General features: G+C 43.7%; 1 protein-coding gene across 1 annotated transcript; it reads right to left on the bottom strand.

Annotated features, from left to right (window-relative positions):
• Positions 1 to 1,922: 1,922 nt before the first annotated feature.
• Positions 1,923 to 21,963, bottom strand: DNASE1L3 (deoxyribonuclease 1 like 3). Its single transcript, XM_054034981.1, has 8 exons — positions 21,760 to 21,963; positions 15,815 to 15,903; positions 14,320 to 14,403; positions 13,242 to 13,354; positions 11,713 to 11,825; positions 3,605 to 3,762; positions 3,217 to 3,313; positions 1,923 to 2,291 (listed from the first exon to the last, which is right to left on the bottom strand). The coding sequence occupies exons 1-8, from the start codon at positions 21,889 to 21,891 to the stop codon at positions 2,163 to 2,165; spliced, it is 915 nt and encodes a 304-aa protein (XP_053890956.1). The 5' UTR covers positions 21,892 to 21,963; the 3' UTR covers positions 1,923 to 2,162.
• Positions 21,964 to 22,338: the final 375 nt, after the last annotated feature.

Here is a 22,338-nt window from a genome sequence, read left to right as displayed (position 1 = left end):
TTCCCCTTTATTCGGCACTGGTGAGGCCACATCTGGAGTATTGCGTCTGGTTTGGGGCTCCCATTACAGAAGGGATGTGGACAAATTGGGGAGAGTCCAGTGGAGGGAAACGAAAATGATCAGGGGGCTGAGGCACATGACTTACAAGGAGAGGCTGAGGGAACTGTGCTTGTTTAGTCTGCAGAAGAGAAGAGTGAGGGGGGATTTGACAGCAGCCTTCAAATACCTGAAAGGGGGTTCCAAAGAGGATGGAGCTTGGCTGTTCTCAGTGGTAGCTGATGACAGAACAAGGAGTAATGGTCTCAGGTTGAAGTGGGTGAGGCCTAGGTTGGAAACAATAGTTGAAAACACTATTTCACTAGGAGGGTAGTGAAGCACTGGAATGGGTTACCTAGAGAGGTGGTGGAATCTCCATCCTTAGGGGTTTTTAAGGCTTGGCTTGACAAAGCCCTGACTGGGATGATTTAGTTGGTGTTGATCCTACTTTGAGGAGGGGGTTGGACTAGATGACCTTCTGAGGTCCCTTTCAACCTAATCTTCTATGATATGCTCACTGCTTTGATTCATTCTGCCCTTTTTTACCTATACAGTAACTCCTCACTTAACATTGTAGTTATGTTCCTGAAAAATGTGACTTTAAGTGAAACGATGTTAAGCGAATCCCATTTCCCCATAAGAATTAATGTAAATGGGGGGGAGTGGCGGGGGGGGGGGTAGGTTCCAGGGAAATTTTTTTCACCAGACAAAAGACTATATTTGTTTATACACACACACAGTATAAGTTTTAAACAAACAATTTAATACTGGTAAGCAGCGATGATGATTGTGAAGCTTGGTTGAGGTGATGAAGTCAGAGGGTGGGATATTTTCCCAGGGAATGCCTTACTGCTAAATGATGAACTAGCAATCGACTGAGCCCTCAAGGGTTAACCAATTGTTGTTAATGTAGCCTCACTCTCTACAAGGCAACATGAATGGATGGAGGGGAGACAGCATGGCAGACAGACACACAGTGTGTGTGTGTGTGTGTGTGAGAGAGAGAGATGTGCATTGCCCCTTTAAGTATGCTGACCGCACTCTAAGTACACGGCTTTTTAAAGTAGATCAGCAAGTTGAGACAGTAGCTGCTGCTGGCAAGCTCCCTCCGTCCTGAGCCTTGTAGTGTGTGTCCCCTACTCTATGGAGATGGGGTAAGCGGGGTGCAGAAGCAGGGGGGAGGGGGACACCCTGACATTAGCTGCCCTCTTCCCACCAGCACAGCAAGCGGGAGACTCCGGGGAGCAGCTCCAAGGCAGAGGGCAGGAGCAACATATGGCAGTGGGAGGAGGGACAGCTGAACTGCTGGAAATCGATAGTCTGCTGGGAAGCTGCAGCACAGAGAACTTAGGGGAATGGGGAGCTGATGGGGAGCTGCCGGTCCACCCTGGTTCCAAGCCCCCACCAGCTAGCTCCAACGGGCTGCTCTCCTGCAAGCAGTGGACAAAGCAAGTGGCTGCCAAACGACGTTATAAGGGAGCATTGCGCAACTTTAAACAAGCATGTTCCCTAATTGATCAGCAACGAAACAACGTTAACCGGGACGACTTTAAGTGAGGAGTGACTGTATTCTGAAACATGGTGGGTTAACGGGCCAGATCCTTAGCTGGTGTAAACTGCCATAGTTCAGTTAAAGTTAATTGATCTGTCCCGAAGAGTAGAATAAGAGTATAGTGCAAGTAGTGCTACCCTTGCAGTGCTATTCTGAGCCCCTGACACTAAAAGTTTTTACCTGTATGCCACAAAACAGGAATGCCAGAATTCTAGAACAATTATGAATAAACAAACTTCTCAGTCCAACAGGCCTAGAAGTAGAGTGTGTGAAAGCATTTCACATTAAAATATCTCCCTACATTTGTATTCAGCATGACAAGAATTCAGCAATGTTAATTTTAGCTGATTTATTTTTAGTTAGCTTATAATGATCTACAGACTTCATTCATCTTCCTAGATAATATTTCACATTTAAACAAAGTATTGTTTTTTTCTACTAAATATTGCATTAGGAGAGAGTACAACTAGGCTAAGTTCTAAACATTATCTGTTGTTTTAAAGTGAATGTTTGGGGGGTGTGTTTACTATTTTAATGTACACACAAAGGATGATAGCAAGAGAATCCAAGGTGCCTAGGATGACAAATGGTGCAGAGTTCTTGTTTTTCTTTCCTTTGCAGCGCGTGATCTTGGTCCATTGAGGAAACCCCGGGTAGTTTTAAGCTCAAACACTACTGGAAAGTGATCACTAACTTCCAGAGCCTGTGAAGTTAAAAAATATATATATATTCACAGAATGTAGCACAAAACACCGCTTTAGTTGGATACAAGTATTCTTCCCTTCTTGTCCTGTCCCTGTGTTGTTATGCAGTCCTGCTATGCATTGTTAGCTATCTGCCATATTCTATTTCTAGGGGTGGCTGCATTTCAGTGGTAGGTGAAGTGATTCCTGTGAAAGTAAAAGCTTTATACATGGAAATGAAGCTAAGACTGGTTTTATAAAGAGGTCCATTATTCAATATTTTTATTGTTGGTTGCTTTATTGTGTCTGTTTGCTGAACACTGAAACATTACTGTTTCTCTTCAAGACAGAGTGCCACTAGGCAGGATGTTGTCTTACAGGAGCTCTGGCGTTATGCCTCATCATTCCAAAAAGACTTTTCGCACTCTACTGTGATATGCTAACCCACTGTGCTTTTAGCAGGTTCATTTAACGATACAGCTACAGAAGCTGAGAGTCCTCTCTTGGAGCCAGCTGCTAGATTGGTTTACAGATATGTAGCACATTGCGTCTGTGGATTAGAAGGCAATTCATTCAACATGCACCCAGGGGCGGCTCTGTGTATTTTGCCGCCCCAAGCACGGCAGGTAACACAGATTCGGCGGCATGCCTGCGGGAGGTCTGCCGGTCCCGCGGCTTCGGCGTACCTGCCACCGAAGCCGTGGGACCGGCGGACCTCCTGCAGGCATGCCACTGAAGGCTCCCTGAATGCCGCCCCCACAGCGGCCGGCAGGATTCCCCCCCACCACCACCACGGCTTGCCGCCCCAGGCACGCTCTTGGTGCGCTGGTCCCTGGAGCCGCCCCTGCATGCACCATCCAAAATCAGAATATTCTTTATTTGGCAAACTCATTATTTAAGCACTGCATATGATCCTGTAATGAAAAACCAAAAAGGAAGCCATACCTGCTCTTCAGTCATTCCAAAGGCCCTTTGAAAATCAATGATATCAGCTGAGTTTGGGACAACAGCGTTGATGAGCTTTTCACCATGGATCACAATTCTAAAAGAAGCAAAGCGTCATTCAGAGGTGTCTAATGCTCCTAGACATGCATCTGATTTTGAAGATTAAAAAAAAAAGTAACTATGTTGTGTGGTGAGTGATTTAGCAAAATAATGACATGATAATGGAGTAACCAACACCAGGGCTTCTTTAGTGCAATGCTGGCCATTCCCAATGTCTCTGTGGTACTCCCTCCATCTCACGTGACCTAGTATCCTGCAAATACCTTACCAGGCATAGTGCTTTCTACCTTGAGGATCCCCACTGAATGTTTCTCAAGTGAATTGTTACCTGTCGTATGCACAGTTTGTGCTGTTCCTAACTGTTGTGTCATTTTTGTCGCCAATTAGCCACACAAACTCAGAGTGAGTTTTCAACCTGATGTTCTTCCAGTGCTTCTTTGGAACATAACTACAGCCAGCGTTGAAGTCCCCCATGAAGATGAAGTTCTGAAAGGCAGGATTGTAAGAGATAAGTTAACTTATCAGCAATAAATCCTCAAAGACACCATTTAAAAAATGGCAGTAAAAACAGGGATGGATGCTTAAAATATATAGATCAGCGATACTCAGACCTCGGGAGCTAAACTAGCAATCAAGATTACCCAAAAGAGCCACAGTCGTGTGAATTCATTGTTTCATTTACTATAGTACTATTCGTATTTAAACAGTATGATGGGAAATATATAACTATTCTCACAGCAAAATGACTGACCAAGTATTATTATTTTATCAGCTACAATTGGTTAATAACATAGTAAAAGCAGCCTGATTGGTTAATAACTTAAATTGGTTAATAATTTAAATCACACTGTTTTAATATCATGTGCTGCAGAGAACCACAGGAGGCACATTAAAGAGCCACTTGCGGCTCGTAAGCCTCAGTCTGAGTATCACTGAAATAGATACGATTAAGATAGAGGGTCTGATCCTGCTTCCACTGAAGTAATCAGACCAGCTATAGCCATCGCAGCTATAACTCCAGTGATGTCCACAGATTGCATAAAGGATGTATTTGGCTTAGTAGTAATCTTAACATTGATTTACTATTTTTATTATTTATTTATTACAGTAGTGTCTGATGACACTAGATTCAAATTCATAGATTCTAGGACTGGAAGGGACCTCGAGAGGTCATCGAGTCCAGTCCCCTGCCCGCATGGCAGGACCAAATACTGTCTAGACCATCCCTGATAGACATTTATCTAACCTACTCTTAAATATCTCCAGAGATGGAGATTCCACAACCTCCCTAGGCAATTTATTCCAGTGTTTAACCACGCTGACAGTTAGGAACTTTTTCCTAATGTCCAACCTAGACCTTTTTCCAAACTCCTTGCTCAGATCTGGTCCATTATGGAAAGACTGAAATTGCAAACTCTGCTCCAAACCAATATTTGTATGGGTACGAGGTTCAGATCTGTAGGTGTGATTTGGCCTGACATCTCATTAGATATAAATAATCTTTAAATACCTGCTTGTAATTACGTGCGAAGAGTGAGAGAGTGTGTGTGTGGGGGGGGGGGGGGGAGAGAGAGAGAGAGAGAGAGGAATGGGATTTTTTTGCCAATGTTGGTATATAGTTTAAAAGAAAAAGAAAAATCCACCATCCTATTTGCAGAGCCCATATTTCACTGTACAAAGATATACAGAGATTGAAATATACATATACTTTTCTTGCTGAACAGCAGTTGTAATTTTTATTCTGGGAGTTTTGTTTGCAGCTATTCCAGCTCTCAGACCAGAAGTAAGTAAAGTGGTGAGCAGAGGACTGGAAATGAAAGGAGCACAGCAAGCTGGGAAAGGTTTTCAGAATGCTTATTTTCTTTAGATTTGGTGTTGGAGCCAAACTATATTTTGTTTAATTGACCCCAAATAATAAATAATATTTAATATAATTAAATAATATTTAAGAACCCTCATCTTTTGCATTGTACACATGATGAGCTCAGTTCGTGAGATGCCACTTAAATTGTGTCCCAAAAATTGACATTTCAAAGAGCAATAAAGAAAAGTGGCCTGTGTCCTGCAAATGTTTATGCATGTGCGTAGCTTTACAAATGTAAGATAAGCACATATGTAAGTGTTTGCCTGTGCATGTGTATCAGCGCAGATGCAGAACTTGTATACAACTTAGGAGGACACTTTCAGCAACTGGGTTTCACTTGATTGTTAGACATAGGCCTGGTTTACACTACGAGTTTAGGTCGAATTTAGCAGCATTAAATTGAATTAAGCCTGGACACGTCCACACGACAAAGCCCTTTTTTTCGACTTAAAGGGCCCTTTAAACCGGTTTCTTTACTCCACCTCCGACAAGGGGATTAGCGCTGAAATCGGCCTTTCCGGGTCGGATTTGGGGTAGTGTGGGTGGAATTCGACAATATTAGCCTCCGGGAGCTATCCCAGAGTGCTTCATTGTGACCGCTCTGTACAGCACTCTCAACTCAGATGCACTTACCAGGTAGACAGGAAAAGCCCCATGAACTTTTAAATTTCATTTCCTGTTTGCCCAGCGTGGAGAGCACAGGTGACCACGCAGAGCTCATCAGCACAGGTAACCATGATGGAGTCCCAGGATCGCAAAAGAGCTCCAGCATGGACCAAACGGGAGGTACGGGATCTGCTCACCATATGGGGAGACAAATCAATGCTAGCTGAACTCCGTAGCAGTAAACGAAATGGCAAAATATTAGAAAGTCTCAAAGGCCATGAAGGACAGAGGCCATAACAGGGACGCACAGCAGTGCCGCGTGAAAATTAAGGAGCTGATGCAAGCCTACCACAAAGCCAGAGAGGCAAACAGAAGGTCCGGGGCAGAGCCACAGACATGCCGCTTCTACGCGGATTTGCATGCCATGCTAGGGGGTGCAGCCACCACTACCCCAACCCTGTGCTTTGACTCCATCAATGGAGAATCACGCAACAGGGATGTGGGTTCGGGGTACGAGGAAGATAGCTCACAGCAAGGAAGCAGAGAAACCGGTTTCCCCAACAGCCAGGATATGTTTATCACCCTGGACCTGGAACCAGTAACCCCCGAACTCACCCAAGGCATGCTCCCAGACACTGAGGGTGCACAAGGGACCTCTAGTGAGTGTAGCTTTGTAAATATTACACATGATTTAAAAGCAAGCGTGTTTAATGATTAATTTTCCCTGGCAATCGCGGCCAGTACAGGTACTGGAAAAGTCTGTTAACGTGTATCGGGATGGAGCAGAAATCCTCCAGGGACATCTCCAGAAAGCTCTCCTTGATGTACTCCAAAAGCCTTTGCAAAAGGTTTCTGGGGAGGGCTGCCTTATCCCGTCCGCCATGGTAGAACACTTTACCACGCCAGGCCAGTAGCACGTAGTCTGGAATCATTGCATAACAAAGCATGGCAGCATATGGTCCTGGTGTTTGCTGGCATGCAGACAACATCCATTCCTTATCTCTCTTTGTTATCCTCAGGAGAGTGATATCATTCACGGTCACCTGGTTGAAATGGGGTGATTTTATTAAGGGGACATTCAGAGGTGCCCGTTCCTGCTTGGCTGAACAGAAATATTCCCCGCTGTTAGCCACGCAGTTGGGGGGAGGGAGGAGGGTTAGTTGGGTTTGTGCTGCATGTTAACCCGGAAACTGCAGCCCCTCCTTTTACATTGCAAACCCATTTTAAATGGCCAACCCAATGGGTGCTTGGTATGGGAAATGAGGGTGCTGCTATTTGAAACCATTCCCACATGTTATGAAGGTTAAAAAAGCCAAAAGACTGTGGCTTACCATGGCTGCCTGCAAGCCGAATTCTGTTGTCTGGCACTGCGTGAGTGATCTCTCACACCAAACCGGCAGGCCCTCAATATAAGAGGAAAAATGCGACCTTGTAATGAAAGCACATGTGCTGTGTAATGTGAACAGCAAAATTTAACGTGAAAGAGTGTACCCATTGTTCTCTAAAATGTCTTTTTTTTAACCACCTCTCCCTTCTCCTCCACCAGCTGCAAATGTTTCTCCTTCGCAGAGGCTAGTGAAGATTAGAAGGAGAAAACGGCTGACTCAGGATGATATGTTCTCAGAGCTCCAGATGTCCTCCCATGCTGACCGAGCACAGTAGAATGCGTGGAGGTAGTCAGTGTCAGAGTGCAGAAAAGCACAATATGAATGAGAGGAGAGGTGGCGGGCTGAATCGCGGACTGAACAGAGCAAGTGGCAGGCTGAAGACGATAGGTGGCGTCAGCTTGCTGACAGAAGGCGAGAGTCGATGCTCCGGCTGCTGGAGCATCAAACTGATATGCTCCAGCGTATGGTTGAGCTGCAGGAAAGGCAGCAGGAGCAGAGATCGCCGCTACAGCCCCTGTGTAACCAACAGCCCTCCTCCCCAAGTTCCATAGCCTCCTCACCCAGACGCCCAAGAACGCGGTGGGGGGGCCTCCGGCCACCCAGCCACTCCACCCCAGATGATTGCCCAAGCATTAGAAGGCTGGCCTTCAATAAGAGTTAAAGTTTTAAACTGCAGTGTGTCCTTGTCCTTCACTCCTCCCCCACCCCTCCTGAGCTACCTTGGCAGTTATCCCCCTAGTTGTGTGATGAATTAATAAAGAATGCATGAATGTGAAGTAACAATGACTTTATTGCCTCTGCAAGTGGTGCTCGAAGGGGGGAGGGGAGGGTGGTTAGCTTACAGGGAAATAGAATGAACCGGGAGGAGGGGTTATCAAGGAGAAACAAACAGAAGTTTCGCACTGTAGCCTGGCCAGTCACAAAACTGGTTTTCAAAGCTTCTCTGATGCGCACCGTGCCCTGCTGTACTCTTCTAACCGCCCTGGTCTCTAGCTGCGCGTAATCAGCGGCCAGGCGATTTGCCTCAACCTCCCACCCCGCCATAAATGTCTCCCCCTTACTCTCTCAGATATTGTGGAGCGCACAGCAAGCAGCAATAACAATGGGGATATTGGTTTCGCTGAGGTCTATCCGAGTCAGTAAACTGCGCCAGCGCGCTTTTAAATATCCAAATGCACATTCTATCACCATTCTGCACTTGCTCAGCCTATAGTTGAACAGGTCCTGACTACTGTCCAGGCTGCCTGTGTATGGCGTCATGTGCCATGGCAGTAAGGGATAGGCTGGGTCCCCAAGGATAACTATAGGCATTTCAACATCCCAAACGGTTATTTTCTGATCCAGGAAGAAAGTCCCTTCCTCCAGATTTTGAAACAGACCAGAGTTCCTGAAGACGCGAGCATCATGTACCTTTCCCGGCCATCCCATGTTGATGTTAGTGAAACATCCCTTATGATCCACCAGGGCTTGCAGCAGCATTGAAAAGTACCCTTTTCAGTTTATGTACTCGGTGGCTTGGTGCTCCGGTGACAAGATAGGGGTATGGGTTCCGTCTATTGCCCCACCACAGTTAGGGAATCCCATTGCAGCAAAACCATCCACTATAGCCTGCACATTTCCCAGAGTCACTACCCTTGATATCAGCAGGTCTTTGATTGCGTTGGCTACTTGGATCACAGCAGCCCCCACAGTAGATTTGCCCACTCCAAATTGATTCCCCACTGACCGGTAGCTGTCTGGCATTGCAAGCTTCTACAGGGCTATCGCCACTCACTTCTCAACTGTGAGGGCTGCTCTCATCCTGGTATTCTGGCGCTTCAGGGCAGGGGAAAGCAAATCACAAAGTTCCATGGAAATGCCCTTACGCATGCGAAAGTTTCGCAGTCACTGGGAATCGTCCCACACCTGCAACACGATGTGGTCCCACCAGTCTGTGCTTGTTTCCCGGGCCCAGAATCAGCATTCCATGGCACGAACCTGCCCCAGTAACACCATGATTTGCACATTGCTGGGGCCCGTACTTTGGGAGAGGTCTATGTCCATATCAATTTCATCATCACTCTCATCGCTGAGCTGCAATCGCCTCCTCGCCTGTTTTTGCTTTGGCATGTTCTGGCTTTGCATATACTCCAGGACAATGCGCATGGTGTTCATAGTGCTCATAATTGTCACGGTGATCTGAGCGGGCTCCATGATCCCAGTGCTATGGCGTCTGGGCTGAAAAAAGGCGCGAAACTATTGTCTGACGGAGGGAGGGAGGGGCGAGTGACGACATGGCTTACAGGGAATTAAAATCAACAAAGGTGGCTGTGCATCAGGGAGAAACACAAACAACTGTCACACAGAATGGCCCCCCCAAAGATTGAACTCAAAACCCTGGGTTTATCAGGCCGTTGATTTCACGGAGGGAGGGGGAAGCAAATTAATACAGAACAAATCTGGTCCATCTATCTTTTACATCTTAGGCTGGCAGCAGATGGTGCAGCATGACTGATAGCCATCGGCATCTTCTGGGTGCTTGGCAAAAAATGGTGCATTACGACTGCCAGCCATCATCGTCAAGACGGTGCAATAGGACTGCCGGCAGGACTGAGTCTCCAGGAGACAAAACATGTCTGCCCAGGTGCCTCTGACCGAACTCACTGAGGAGTATGACGATGATGGATACCAGTCATATTGCACCGTCTACTGCCAAAAGGCAATTAGCTGCTGCTGTGTAGCAATGCAGTACCACGTCTGCCGGCACCCAGATGACATATGGTGACTGTGAGCTGAGCTGAGCAGGCTCCATGCTTGCCGTGGTATGTTGTCTGCACAGGTAACCCAGGAAAAAAGGCGCAAAACAATTGTCTGCTATTGCTCTCACGGAAGGGGGGGGGGCCTGACGACATGTACCCAGAACCCCCCGCGACACTGTTTTTTGCCTCATCAGGCATTGGGATCTCAACTCAGAATTCCAATGGGCGGCAGAGACTGCGGGAACTCTGGAATAGCTACCCACAGTGCAATGCTCTGGAAGTCAATGCTAGCCTCGTTACTGTGGACGCGGTCCGCCGACTTAATGCACTTAGAGCATTTTATGTGGGGACACACACAATCGACTGTATAAAAACAATTTCTATAAAACTGGCTTCTATAATTCAACGTGATTTCGTAGTGTAGACATACCCATAGTTACAATGTAAGATACAGTAATGCGCCTTATGGGGAATGGAGGGAGACTCATTCCAGACTTCTCATATGCTTTTGATGGGCTCTAAACTTGCTGGATTCTTGGGCGAGTGAATGGATAGGGTGCAGGGCAGGGAGGGACATGAGAGCTGGTGCAGAGAGCTCATTAAAGATGTTTGCTCAATGTGCAGTAAAAAACAAACAGTTGGGATGATGGAGTACTCTGTCCACCCACATAAAGAGAACATAGTGGAGATCAGAGAGAGATGCAACAATGGCTAAAAAGGTATGAGATATTGCCAAAGCTACTGTTGGTAAAGAAAGTATTAGAGGAGACTTAATTGATGTTCTGAATGATGAAGGATATAATGGAAAATGTTTTTTCTCTTTACCCTGTCTCATAATAGCAGAACAAGGGCGCCATCAATGAAAGGGCAGTGAATTTAGAGCAAATGCCACCATCCCACAGCATACTTTATTCACGCTGTAGTATTCACTGCCACAGGGGATAATCAGGTAATGAAGATGAATATTAAAAATAGGATCAGATTTTTTTAATGCCCATTAATAACATTTGTGGCTATATAAGGACTAATGAGGACTCCAATTCATTGTCTCCAGGGATCAGGGAGGAATTTCCCCCCCCAGTGTATATCATTGGACTATTGGTTTAGGTACATTATGCATTTGTTTCTTTCTCTGAAACGTCATATATTGCTCATTGTTGGAGACAGAATACTACAGTAGACTGGGCAATGAGCTAAACTTCTGTGTCAAGTATAGTGAAACTGATTCTGATCTCACATTCTTTGGTTTTACAATGGTGTATAGATCTATGGACTTCAATGAAGTAATTCCTGATTTACACCAGTTTAAAAAGAGATTCAAATCAGGATCTCTAGCGATGCCAGGAAATCACTCTCTGCTATGTCAGTACCAGAGGGGTGGGTGAGATAGAAGAACAGACATAGAGCCGAGATTGATATGTTTGCTTTTCCTGGAGGATATTCTGTGTCTCTGAAGTAAGATATTGGTCAATAAACTCCTGGTATGGCAACACCATTTTCAGGTAATTGTCACTTTTGAAACTCCATCTATTTACATACCTGTGGTAAGGCTGGCCTGGTTCGACTGACTTTGAACCCGATTGCAGTTGTGCCTTCTCAGGAGCAAAACACAAGGGTGAGGAAGAAGACACTTTTAAGACGCATGCTTTCTACAGAGACATCCAGTTTACTGATCAGAACTTACAGAACTACATGAAAATGTGTCAGAGTTTCTTAACAACTGCATCAACAGTTTTGAAATCACGAGCCTCATAATGTTGGCTGATTCAGTGTCACTAAATCCTTTCCGTCTCAAATCTATGTTTAGCAGTATAAATATGTGAACTTAATGATGACTCACCTTAGATTTCCAGCGCTGTTTGACATCTAAATACACATCATAGAGCTCATCAATTTCCCGCACAGCTGTTTCAGGTGTGGTGTGCTGAGGGATTATCACGAATTCTTTAACAACTTTTAAACAAAGCAAATTCCCAGGAAAAATGGTTAAATGACTTTTAACCTTTATAAAAATAATCATCAAGATAAGAAAAAGTAGTTTGAAATGAAAATGTGTGTTATTTAATAAAAATACTTCATTCATACAACTTTTTATACTGAGGAATGTAGTTAGTCTGAGGACGAATGATAGCCTGTATAATTAAGCATCTTATCTTAGACACCAGGTGCTAATGTGCTTATCAAACTAATGTATCCGACCTTTCAACTGAAACAAAAGTGTACAGAAATGTTTTTCCATTATGGAAAAGTCTCTTAAATGTGCGCTATGTGCAGCGTTCGTGATCACGGTGATAGGAATTCTAGCAGGCGAGCTATTAAGTCTGGTTCCTGCAAGGTGCTGAGCACTCAGGCTCTGATCCAACAGAACTCTTATGCACACCGAATAATCCCACTGACTCCAACAGAGTCACTCACATGGATAAAATTAAGTGTTTGCTTAAGTGTTCTACTGGATCAGGACAAGTGCTCGGCACCTTGTATAACTGAACCTTAACAGTCCAGCTGCTAGATTTTCGTTCAAAATGACCATGATCACTAACCTGACATATATTGCATGTTTTAGGGTTTTACATAATGGAAAACCCATTTTTTCTGTGTTTTTCTTTCAGTTGAAAAGGATACAGCGTAAGGTTGCAATATTCTTCTCCAAGTACTTATTTCTGGTTTTAGCCAAATTTTAATAGAACAATTGCACTTAATTCCCTACTTCTATCTATTCTGCTCGTTAGAATACAATGTCAATGTACTTTGTGTTACTGGACCTATAAGAAAATGAGAACCCTATGGACAGTCAGCAACAATACTAACTTTGATTGTTGCATCAGCAGCACAAATCACATATCAACAGAAACCTAAATATGTGGGAGACCTAGCTCTAGTTTGTATTTCTGAGGAAGTCAATCATTGATGACCTTTTTCTTCTCTGCCTCTGATGGCTAGGGGAATTAGAGCCTGATCTTCAGATATGTTAAGCCTCTGATGATGTCCATGAGACAGGAGCGTGCTCCATATCTTATGGAATTATGCCCTGCAATGTGAACTCTATCCTACTAAGAGATAATCAGGCCTTCAGATTGGGCTTTTTTTACCCACTTCATGTCACCCAGTGGAAGGGATGACATGGCTCAGTGTAGTGTAGTGAAGTTCCCTTCCAAGTCTGCAAACTTGTCAACAATCTTACAATTAAAGTAAGTTCTAAATACCAATATCCAAGCTTCATATGAGGATAAGCCTAGCTATCTCAGACTCCTACAGCAAGCTACCCAAATCCCGAGATACCGTATGTGCAGTGAAACTTGGCTTCATTCATTATTTTCTCATTTTATAAAAACTTTGAGAGAGGACAATAAGATCTTGGCAACTTCTCACCAGTTTTTGGAGACTTGAACCAGACAACAAAGGGTTCTCTAGAAAAAGCATCTACATCTCCAGGCTGAATATCTGGATACTGATAGGTTCCCTTCACTGACACCACATTTGATCTGAAAAGTAATTTAACCCATCAATAGAATATTAGATATCACATGTACTAATAGTTTGGTCATATCACTTCACTTAGTAATTTCTTGGCTAGTAGCAAAAGCTACATTACATTGCAGTTGTGAAGACTTAATAAAATTCCTATTCAATATGTCAGTAGAATAACCGTACATTTCAACATCAACCGTGATTTCTAGCTCAGAGTTACCATTCCACCTCAACTGTCTGTACTGGGCTATCTTGATTATCACTTAAAAAGTTTTTTTCTCTTACTTAATTGGCCTCTCAGAGTTGGTAAGACAACTCCCACCTGTTCATGCTCTCTGTATGTGTGTATATATATCTCCTCAATATATGTTTCACTCTATATGCATCCAAAGAAGTGGGCTGTAGTCCACGAAAGCTTAAGCTCTAATAAATTTGTTAGTCTCTAAGGTGCCACAAGTACTCCTGTTCTTTTTGCATTCCACCTCCTTCGCTTCCAGAGACTGAAGGTTGGCCAGAATAGCACCTTTGCTTGTCTACATTGAGGTTGAACTGGTACAGCTACATTGATAGCTGTAACTAGGGTACAAGCTAGGCAAGGCCCAACTCAATTTATGCACATTAAAAATCGACAATTCTTTTTGCCTAAAGATGTTGGCAGGTATGGATCATTGCTCCCATGGCAGGACATAGGGAGAGATGTAGGAGGAAACCCTAGCCCCATTGAAGTTTATGGGCGTTTTGCCACTGATTTTAGTGGGGCCAGAACCCTGCTCGTATAGGGCTAAGTCAACATCTTGACTTGTAATTGGAAGTGAATGTGAATTTAGTATAGTTGTGTGAGAACTAGAGTGATAGGCTTTCTGGCACTGACACTGCTAAGCCATCAGGCAGCTGCATTTTGCATTAGTTTGTAATCTTTTTACTATATAAGAATAGTTTGCAAACAGAGACAGAAACATAAAGTATGGAATTCACTTACCTATAGATAAAAGCATATTGTTCCTTATAGGACTTTCTTCCTAACCTTGTACTGATCACGTAGTCATATTCTTCTTGGTACTGACTAGAAAGAGAATATTTTAAATAGATTTCTTTCTCTATAAGGGTTTGGATTTCTATTTAATCTTGTATTAGTAAACACATGTAAGAGGGTCTGAAACACTGACTTCTTGTGCTGGGTTACAGAGAGAAGTCATCTAAAACTATCTTTTGGTATTATCTTGTATAATTATTCACTTTTTCCCCCCTACACCTCTCATGCTGCGTTTTTTAACTTCAGGCTTTATGCTCTGTACTGTACTTCCTATTATTTTCCTATGCCTCACTTCCATCCATATATGTATTATATTTTCAAGAGCAGAAACTTACAGGGATCTAGTTTTCATCTCCATATTATTTTTATCCAACAAAGACAATTTCTATTTCTAGCTAAAAGTGAATCCCCCCTTCTTTGTATGCTGTCAGCCAAGTCTTTCTTTCTGTCTTTCTTTCTTTTTCTTCATCTTATTTCCCATGATGCATTAGTTTTAGACCTACTGAACTCTACCCTAATCAGACACATTTTTTAAAAATTAGCCTGTAAATGACTTTGTTGCTAGTCTTCTTCAGTAAGCCAATCAAAGAGCCTAGTTCTCTTCTACTGTATTTTTTTATGCATGAAGTTCAATCTGAGATCTTTCAATCTAAGGACCTGATCCTTCAAGGGAGTGCTGTGGTGCTTAGCAGATCACGTGGACTTTTGTATCTGTCCTTTCCTCCCCATTTCAGAGTATCGTGTGCAGTACCAGTCAGCCCATTTAAAAAAGGACATTGCAGAACTAGAGGGGTTTGGACAAGGGTGATGTGAATGATTAGGGGCTTTGAAAAGCTGTCATATGAAGATAGATTGAAACGATCGATATTGTTTACCTTAGGAAGGAGACAAAAAAGAAGGTCCACAACAGAAATATATAAAATAATGCATGCTTTAGAGAAGGTAGATCAGGAGTGTCTGTTCTCCCTGTCTCACAATGCAAGAAAAGGGGGACATTCAATTAAATTGAAAGACGGAAAAATTCAAAACAGATAAAAGGAAATACGTTGTCACATGTTCCGTAATTAGACTGTGGAACTCATTACCACAGGGTGTTCTTGGGGGCCAGAACTTAGCAAAAATCAAAGAAAGCTTGAATTTTTATATGGATACCAGAAATATCCATAGTTATAATAGTCTATGCTAACAAAAAGCATATGAACCCATCTCTAACTATTAGGAATTAGGTTTAGACCTGTGAGGGCCAGATTACCCCCTATCTGCCCACTGCAGGGTTTTTTGAACCTTAATTTGTAGCATCTCATGTTGGCCTCTGTTGGAGACAGGAGACTGGACTAGATGGACCATGGTCCAATATGGCAATTCCTATGTTTTTCTACCAGCTCTTCTGCCTTTCTGCATGTACTTGTGTTAGTGAATGCACATTTGTAGTCTGCCTTACCCATTGAGTTTTTCTATTAAAAGGGGGCATATCTTGTTGCTGTTGTCCTTTATTTCCATCAGTAGCATGATGTCACAGCGAGAAATAACCTGCAGCAGAAAAGAGCAAAGGCTGTTTGTGCTCAGTATATTTTCAAGGGTTAGAAAATTTTAAAAAAGAACAAAGAGAAAAATTGTTGATTATTGTGACAAGGACAATTACCCCTCCACAAGCCCTAGTGCATGGGGGTAACCCAGAGCCCTGCCTGTCACATGGGTAATTGGGGGTAGGTTTAGAAGGTAGATGGGAAGTAACTGTGGTGGCAGCTACCATGGGTGAAGGGTGTGTCCTTTCCTCCCAGCTGGCTGGGAAGCTGTCAAGGTGGCTGGTAGTTTGGAACCCACTGCTCTGAGTGGCTTGTTTGTGTTAAAAATTCTTTGATTATGAACCCATTAAAAAAAATCCCTGAGGAAATGGACAAACTGCTGCTGGCAAGAGCTAGGGTTGCCAATTTTGGTTGGCTGTCTCCCTGGAGGTTTCATCGGAGGACACAATCTGTAATTCCTGGAGACTCCATGATAATCCTGGAGCATTGGCAACCTTAGAGAGCTTTGCTCATCTTCCCCAGCTGGTGGGTCTGCCCATCAACCTCTGTTACATTTGATCTTTCTTCCCCATCTTTTGTAGCTTGTCTCCTCTTTCGGCCCAATCCTGCAAGCACTTATGTACACAAGTAACTTTACTCACTTGGTGCCTGACCCAATTTCCATTGAAACCAATAGGAGTCTTTCCATTGACTTCAGTGACAGTTGCATTGGTTCCCTGAGTAACTGGGACTATTTGTGTGAGAAAATTTACTCATGCGTGTGTTTGTAGGATTAGACTCGTAGAATGTCAGCTTTGTGGGACAGGTACTGTAACTAACTATGTTTGGACATAGGACATTATGGGTGCTACTATAACACAATGATGAACTAATATCAGTGTATCAGGGAGATATAGTTACAGCAGGGGACATGAATGTAACACTGGGGTTTTCTAATGACTTGGAATCTAGAATTTGTTCTTTCCTTACATGTGACTGTGACTGACTGACTTTCTCCTGGTGTTATCTGGACTGGTGACCTTCTAGGTCACTCCAATCCTTGACTCTGGGAGCCAGCCTTACCCTGCTCTGCTGTGAGAACCCCCACTCCTGGGCCGTTCACGCACAGCCTCTGGCATGTAAGCTGCTCCTTGGTTTGTGCAACCGAATGTCACTAGGCAATATCTCTCGTCCCAGACACAACCCTAGGAACCTCCGTCTTGCTGTGTCCAGTGATGTGGAAAAAATCGATCCATGCATTGTGTTTTCAATCAGATCAGCCTGAGGCCCATTTATTGATTACATGCGCGCAGGGGAGAACCGTTACTGAAACGGCCTCCCCGAAGCTGATTACAAACTGGCTTATAAAGCTTAAAACAACAAACTTAGTACGTAAGTTACATATATCATTACATACATCATTTCCTTATTATTTCTTACTAAAATTCTGCAAGGTTAATGCTGATTGGAGCAAAAGCAAATTCTTTCCATATTAGGCCTTTTCTGTTATTGTCTGTCTGTCTTTTGTGGTTAGATGTTGACAGTAGGGGATATTACAAATTTGTTTTCTGCTGAGGGACTGTTAGATACTTTCCACTATCTCCTTCATGCCCTTCAACCCCCCTCCCCTGCTCCCCTTTCCTCCCTGTTGGGCTGACCTTGGCAGCTTGACATAAGTTCTGGGCCTGCAAGGTTTTGGGTAACATTGGATTTTCTCTTACACCAGTTATGCCCGCTGGCCGCTGCAAGCTTATATGAGTTCATCAATTTAACAAAGAAATTGATATGCACACAGGCTTGTTATCCCAAGGGGAGTTTCTGACATGCTTTAAACCAAACGCACTGCTTCAGGTAGAATAACAAACAAACTTATTAACTACGAAGATAGATTTTAAGTGATTATAAGTCAAAGCATAAGAAGTCAGATTTGGTCAAATTAAATAAAAGCAAAACGCATTCTAAGCTGACCATAACACTTTCAATGCCTTTACAAACTTAGATACTTCTCACCACAGGCTGTCTAGCTTCCCTTCAGCCAGGCTCTCCCCTTTGATCAGTGCTTCAGTCGCTTGGTGGTGATGTCTGTAGATGGAGGTGGAAGGGAGAGGAAGAGCCTGGCAAATGTTTCTCCCTTTTATCATGTTCTTTTTTTCCCCTCTTGGCTTTGTCTCCCCGCTTCAGCCTCAAGTGAGCATTACCTCATCGCAGTCCCAAGCTGACCAAAGGAAGGGGGGGTGACTCACTCAAGAGTCCAACAGATCCTTTGTTGCTGACTAGTCCAGTGTCCTTTGGTCCTGTGAGGCTGGGCTGGGTTTGTCCCATACATTCCCTGATGAGGTGTGAACTGCCCCTCTGCTCTTGAAGAGTTTTTGCCTGGGCTTGCTTTAAGCCATGAGGACATATTTTCAGCCTCATAACTATATAGATGAAATTACAACCTATAACATTACTATAACAACAATGTTCAGTACATCATGAGCCTTCTGAAGACACCTGACATGACAAACTTTGCATGGGATACCACACAATCATTTTATAAGGATGAACATGGGAGTGTAGGGTGTTCCCACGAGGTACAGAGCATCACAGTGACTATCAGAAAGATTAAATGTAAATATTGTAGGACAAAAGGTGAACCCAAGAACCAAGTCACAAATATCTGTGAACAACCCAGCACAACTATGCGCCCAAGGGACTTGAACAGATCATTTAAATAGTTTTTTATTTTTTACACAGTGGCTGACACATAAGGACCCCAAACAATTAGAACAGGCACAGGGCAGCTCTAACCTATGCTAGCTTGTAATGACTCTTAAGAAGCCATTACACTGACAGGATCACTGGAATATATGACTACATCCCCTCTCCATGCCAGCATGCCCCCTGCAGCTGGAAAAGGGTAGCACAGAACAAACTCTGATAGGGATTTCCCCTACACTGGAAAACCCCCAGCTGTTCAGTTAAAGCAGCATTAAATACTACTTTGTGCTGCAGAATACCAGAGGCCAGGATCCAGCCCAGATATTCAGTGGCTATTCTATATTAATATTTTTTATTTATAAAAGGCATTTGTTGCCCTAAATAGGAAACTCGAATGAGGTATAAAGTATTGTTTTGGCAGGATAATTGGAAATGATCTAATTTCAGGAGAGACTAAGCACTGCTACAAAGAAAGTAAATTTAGTGCAAATCCCTTCTGGTTTAGTTTTGTAATCATGTGAAAGGGACAAATGAGGAAATGTTTTTCAGTGGAAGCAGAATCTTCTCTAGCTTAGTTGAAATTTAGGAGATAAAAACACAAATGAAAGGCCCAATCCTGTAAACCTTTACTCACATAAGCAACTCCAATCAGTGGCGTAGCCAGGTGGAGGGAAGAGGGGGAGCGGAAAAAAAAAAGGCGCCACCCATGGCAGCGCTTTTACTGACAGGGCAGCGCTCCGGGGTCTTTGGCGGCACGACCTTTGCTCGCTCCACAGGTCTTCGGTGGCATTTCGGCGATGAAACTTCAGTGCCACCGAAGACACCAGAAGTGAGTGAAGGTCCTGCCACCGAAGACCCAGAGCTCTGCCCTGTCAGTAAAAGCACCGCAGCAGGTGGCACCCAGTTCAGAACCCACGCCGCGTCAAGGAGCGGAACATCAAGCCTGGCTGGGCCACACGTGGAAGGAAGGGGGCTAGAGCTCCCAGGGCACTGGGACCCTGCATGCTGGGGGGCTCCTGGGGGGGGGAACATGTGGAGGGAGGGTGCTGCTGGACAGACCCCGGATCCCAGCAGCGGAGGGCTCCCAGCAGGGGGCAGCCCAGCAGCGCTCTCCGCAGCGGGGGCAGTGCGGACTTGGAGTCGACGGGCCAGACTCAGTGCAGCGCATGCTGAGCACGGGACCCCTGAGCCGGGCTGTACCATTTTTTGGGGGGGGAGATGGGCTGCAGCTCCCGGGAGGGGACCCAGCTGCCCCCACGTAGGCTAATGCATCCAGCAGAGCACCCCCAAGCAACCGCCGGGTAGGGATGTCCCAACCCTGTCCCCTGCGCCCATTCCCCAGGGATCCTATACTGTGCAGCTAACTCCTTTCCCCCTCTCCAGCACATGGTGCAGTCCATTCCGTCCTAGGGCGGTGCTGTATCAGCCAATCAAATCATAACTTGGGGGTCTTCTGACCAATCAGCTTCATGTTACAACCCAATGCAAGGAGGGAGGCATCGGTAAAGTTCTTTAAAGGGTTACCCAGGGGGTGGGGAAGGGGAGCGTTTGGATAGACCAATGGGGCGTGGTGCCTTTTTTTTTTTTTTTTTTTTACAGGTGTGAGTTGAAACCCAGGCTCCTGGGTGAGTAAAATTAAAAAGGCGCCACTTGTACTCAGTGGGGGAGTGGCCGCTCCCCCCCGCTCCCTCCCAGCTACACTACTGACTCCAATGGGACTACCCTTATGAGTAAGGAATACCTGCATGAGTAAAGCCTCTAGTCATAATGCTAAACAATCCTTACTGTAACCATTTAGCAGGTAAAATGAATCCAATATAGTATCTGAGAACAGGGGAGTAAGAGCATTTTACTTTAGAACAGGAGAACTAATCACCCAAGACACGTTAGTGAGACAAGGGGGTGAGGTAATATCGTTTATTGGACTGACTTCTGTGGTAGCCATGTTGGTCCCAGGATACACTTTGACATATTAATAATTGTAGGCAATAACTGACTAATTCTATTTATCAAAGTTCTAATATATTTTAATTACACCTTTAAGTGCTAGGAATAAGTGTATACTCTCACACTGCTAGAATGACACATTCAATCATTATGACATCTTTAAACAAGGCTTTGAAGTTACAATCCATAATTTTCATGGATCTGAAGGTTTCAGTATTTATGGCTTCATTTCAAATGAACCTGTACGCTTCTAAAAACATTAAGTGGCCTCATTCATGAAACACACTGAAAATGTGATGATGTTTTTCTTGCAATACATTAAAGAAGTCAGGTTCTACTATTAGAGCTAAAACACTGCTCTAATAGTACCCGCTTATGAAGCAGTTTAAACAACACAGTGTATATGATTAAAGGATTAGAAAACATGCTTTATAGTGATAACCTTCTCTTTGGTAAGATCAATAGATTGAGTGAGTGACTTGATTACCATCTATAAGTCTCTACTTGGAGAACAAATATTTAATATTTTCAATCTAGCAGAGAAAGGTGTAACATAATCCAATGGCTGGAAGTTGAAGTTAGACAAATTCAGACTGGAAATAAGGCATACATTTTTAACCATGAGTAATTAAACATAGGAACAATTTACCAAGGGTCATGGTGGATTCTCTATCACTGGCAATTTTTAAAGCAAGATTGGATGTTTTTCTAGAAGCTACACACTTGGGATTATTTTGGGGAAGTTCTATGGCCTGTGCTTATATGGGAGGGCAGACTAAATGATCATAACGGTCCCTTCTGATCTATGACTCTATATTGTCCTGCTAAGGGGAATGTCTTGTGATGATCATTTCTTAGTGAGACGAGAGCCTTTCAGAGTAATGATTAAATAAATAAGGTAAATAACACTTCAAACTATAATAAGGCTCCATAGATTCAAAAGACAAGATATTTTTCTTGTGCATCAAAGACTCCCAGCATGTCTCTAACTCTAACTTTATGAAGGAAATTGCATCTGCAGTTTCTATTGTTACATTACCCTACAAATAAAACTTGCTGAACATGTGACTTTGGGCTACAGATTAATTTTTACCATTAGCAGTACAAAATGGTTTCTAATGCTCAATCATTAATTAACTTGAAATGTTTGTGTGTAAAGATAAAATAACCTGCAGGATGATTTAGCTGAAAAGTCCAAAAGAATTCAATGTTTGTTTAATCCGAATGAACGTACCTTTACAATGACATCTAAGACTTCAGGTCTGGCCCTTTTTGCTTCTCCGAAAGACCTCACATTGAAGGAGCAGATTTTTATGCTCAGAGTTGCATTGAAAAAGAAAAGCAAAAATAAAGAGATGCAGAACATCTTTGAAGTCCTTGGATAAAGAGCGCTGGTGAGGAGTGTGCTGTGTATTGCTCAGACCGTAATTTAAATGAAGTTAACTGTAGCAGTCACTAACCACTTAACAGGAACTACTGGCTTCCTTCTTTTTCCTTTGCTTCTTTATATTGTGACAGGGAACTACTGATAAATTGAACTTTTGCCTCAGGGGGATCTCCAGTAGTTTAGAAACAACTTTCACAGTGTGAAGGTCCTTGTCTTTCACTTTTGAGCCCCAGCATCCTTTTTCTGTGTACTAAATACTGCCAATATTATTACACCTCTACCTCGATATAACGCTGTCCTCAGGAGCCAAAAAATCTTATTGTGTTATAGGTGAAACTGCGTTATATCGACCTTGCTTTGATCCACCGGAGTGCGCAGCCCCGCCCCCCCAGAGCACTGCTTTACCGCGTTATATCCGAATTCGTA

The sequence above is a fragment of the Malaclemys terrapin genome, chromosome 7, assembly GCF_027887155.1.
Source record: "Malaclemys terrapin pileata isolate rMalTer1 chromosome 7, rMalTer1.hap1, whole genome shotgun sequence".
Taxonomy (NCBI): Eukaryota; Metazoa; Chordata; order Testudines; family Emydidae; genus Malaclemys; species Malaclemys terrapin.
Note: the sequence above shows the minus strand (reverse complement) of the source record. Positions and strands in the feature narration are given on the sequence as shown.

Coding starts and splice junctions, on each gene's coding strand:
- DNASE1L3 (XM_054034981.1), bottom strand. CDS start 21,891: ATGTTCTGCATCTCTTTATTTTTGCTTTTCTTTTTCAATGCAACTCTG. Junction 3,314..3,604: donor ACAAACTGTGCATACGACAG/GTAACAATTCAC, acceptor TGCTTCTTTTAG/AATTGTGATCCATGGTGAAA. Junction 2,292..3,216: donor TTGGAATGACTGAAGAGCAG/GTATGGCTTCCT, acceptor TTAACTTCACAG/GCTCTGGAAGTTAGTGATCA.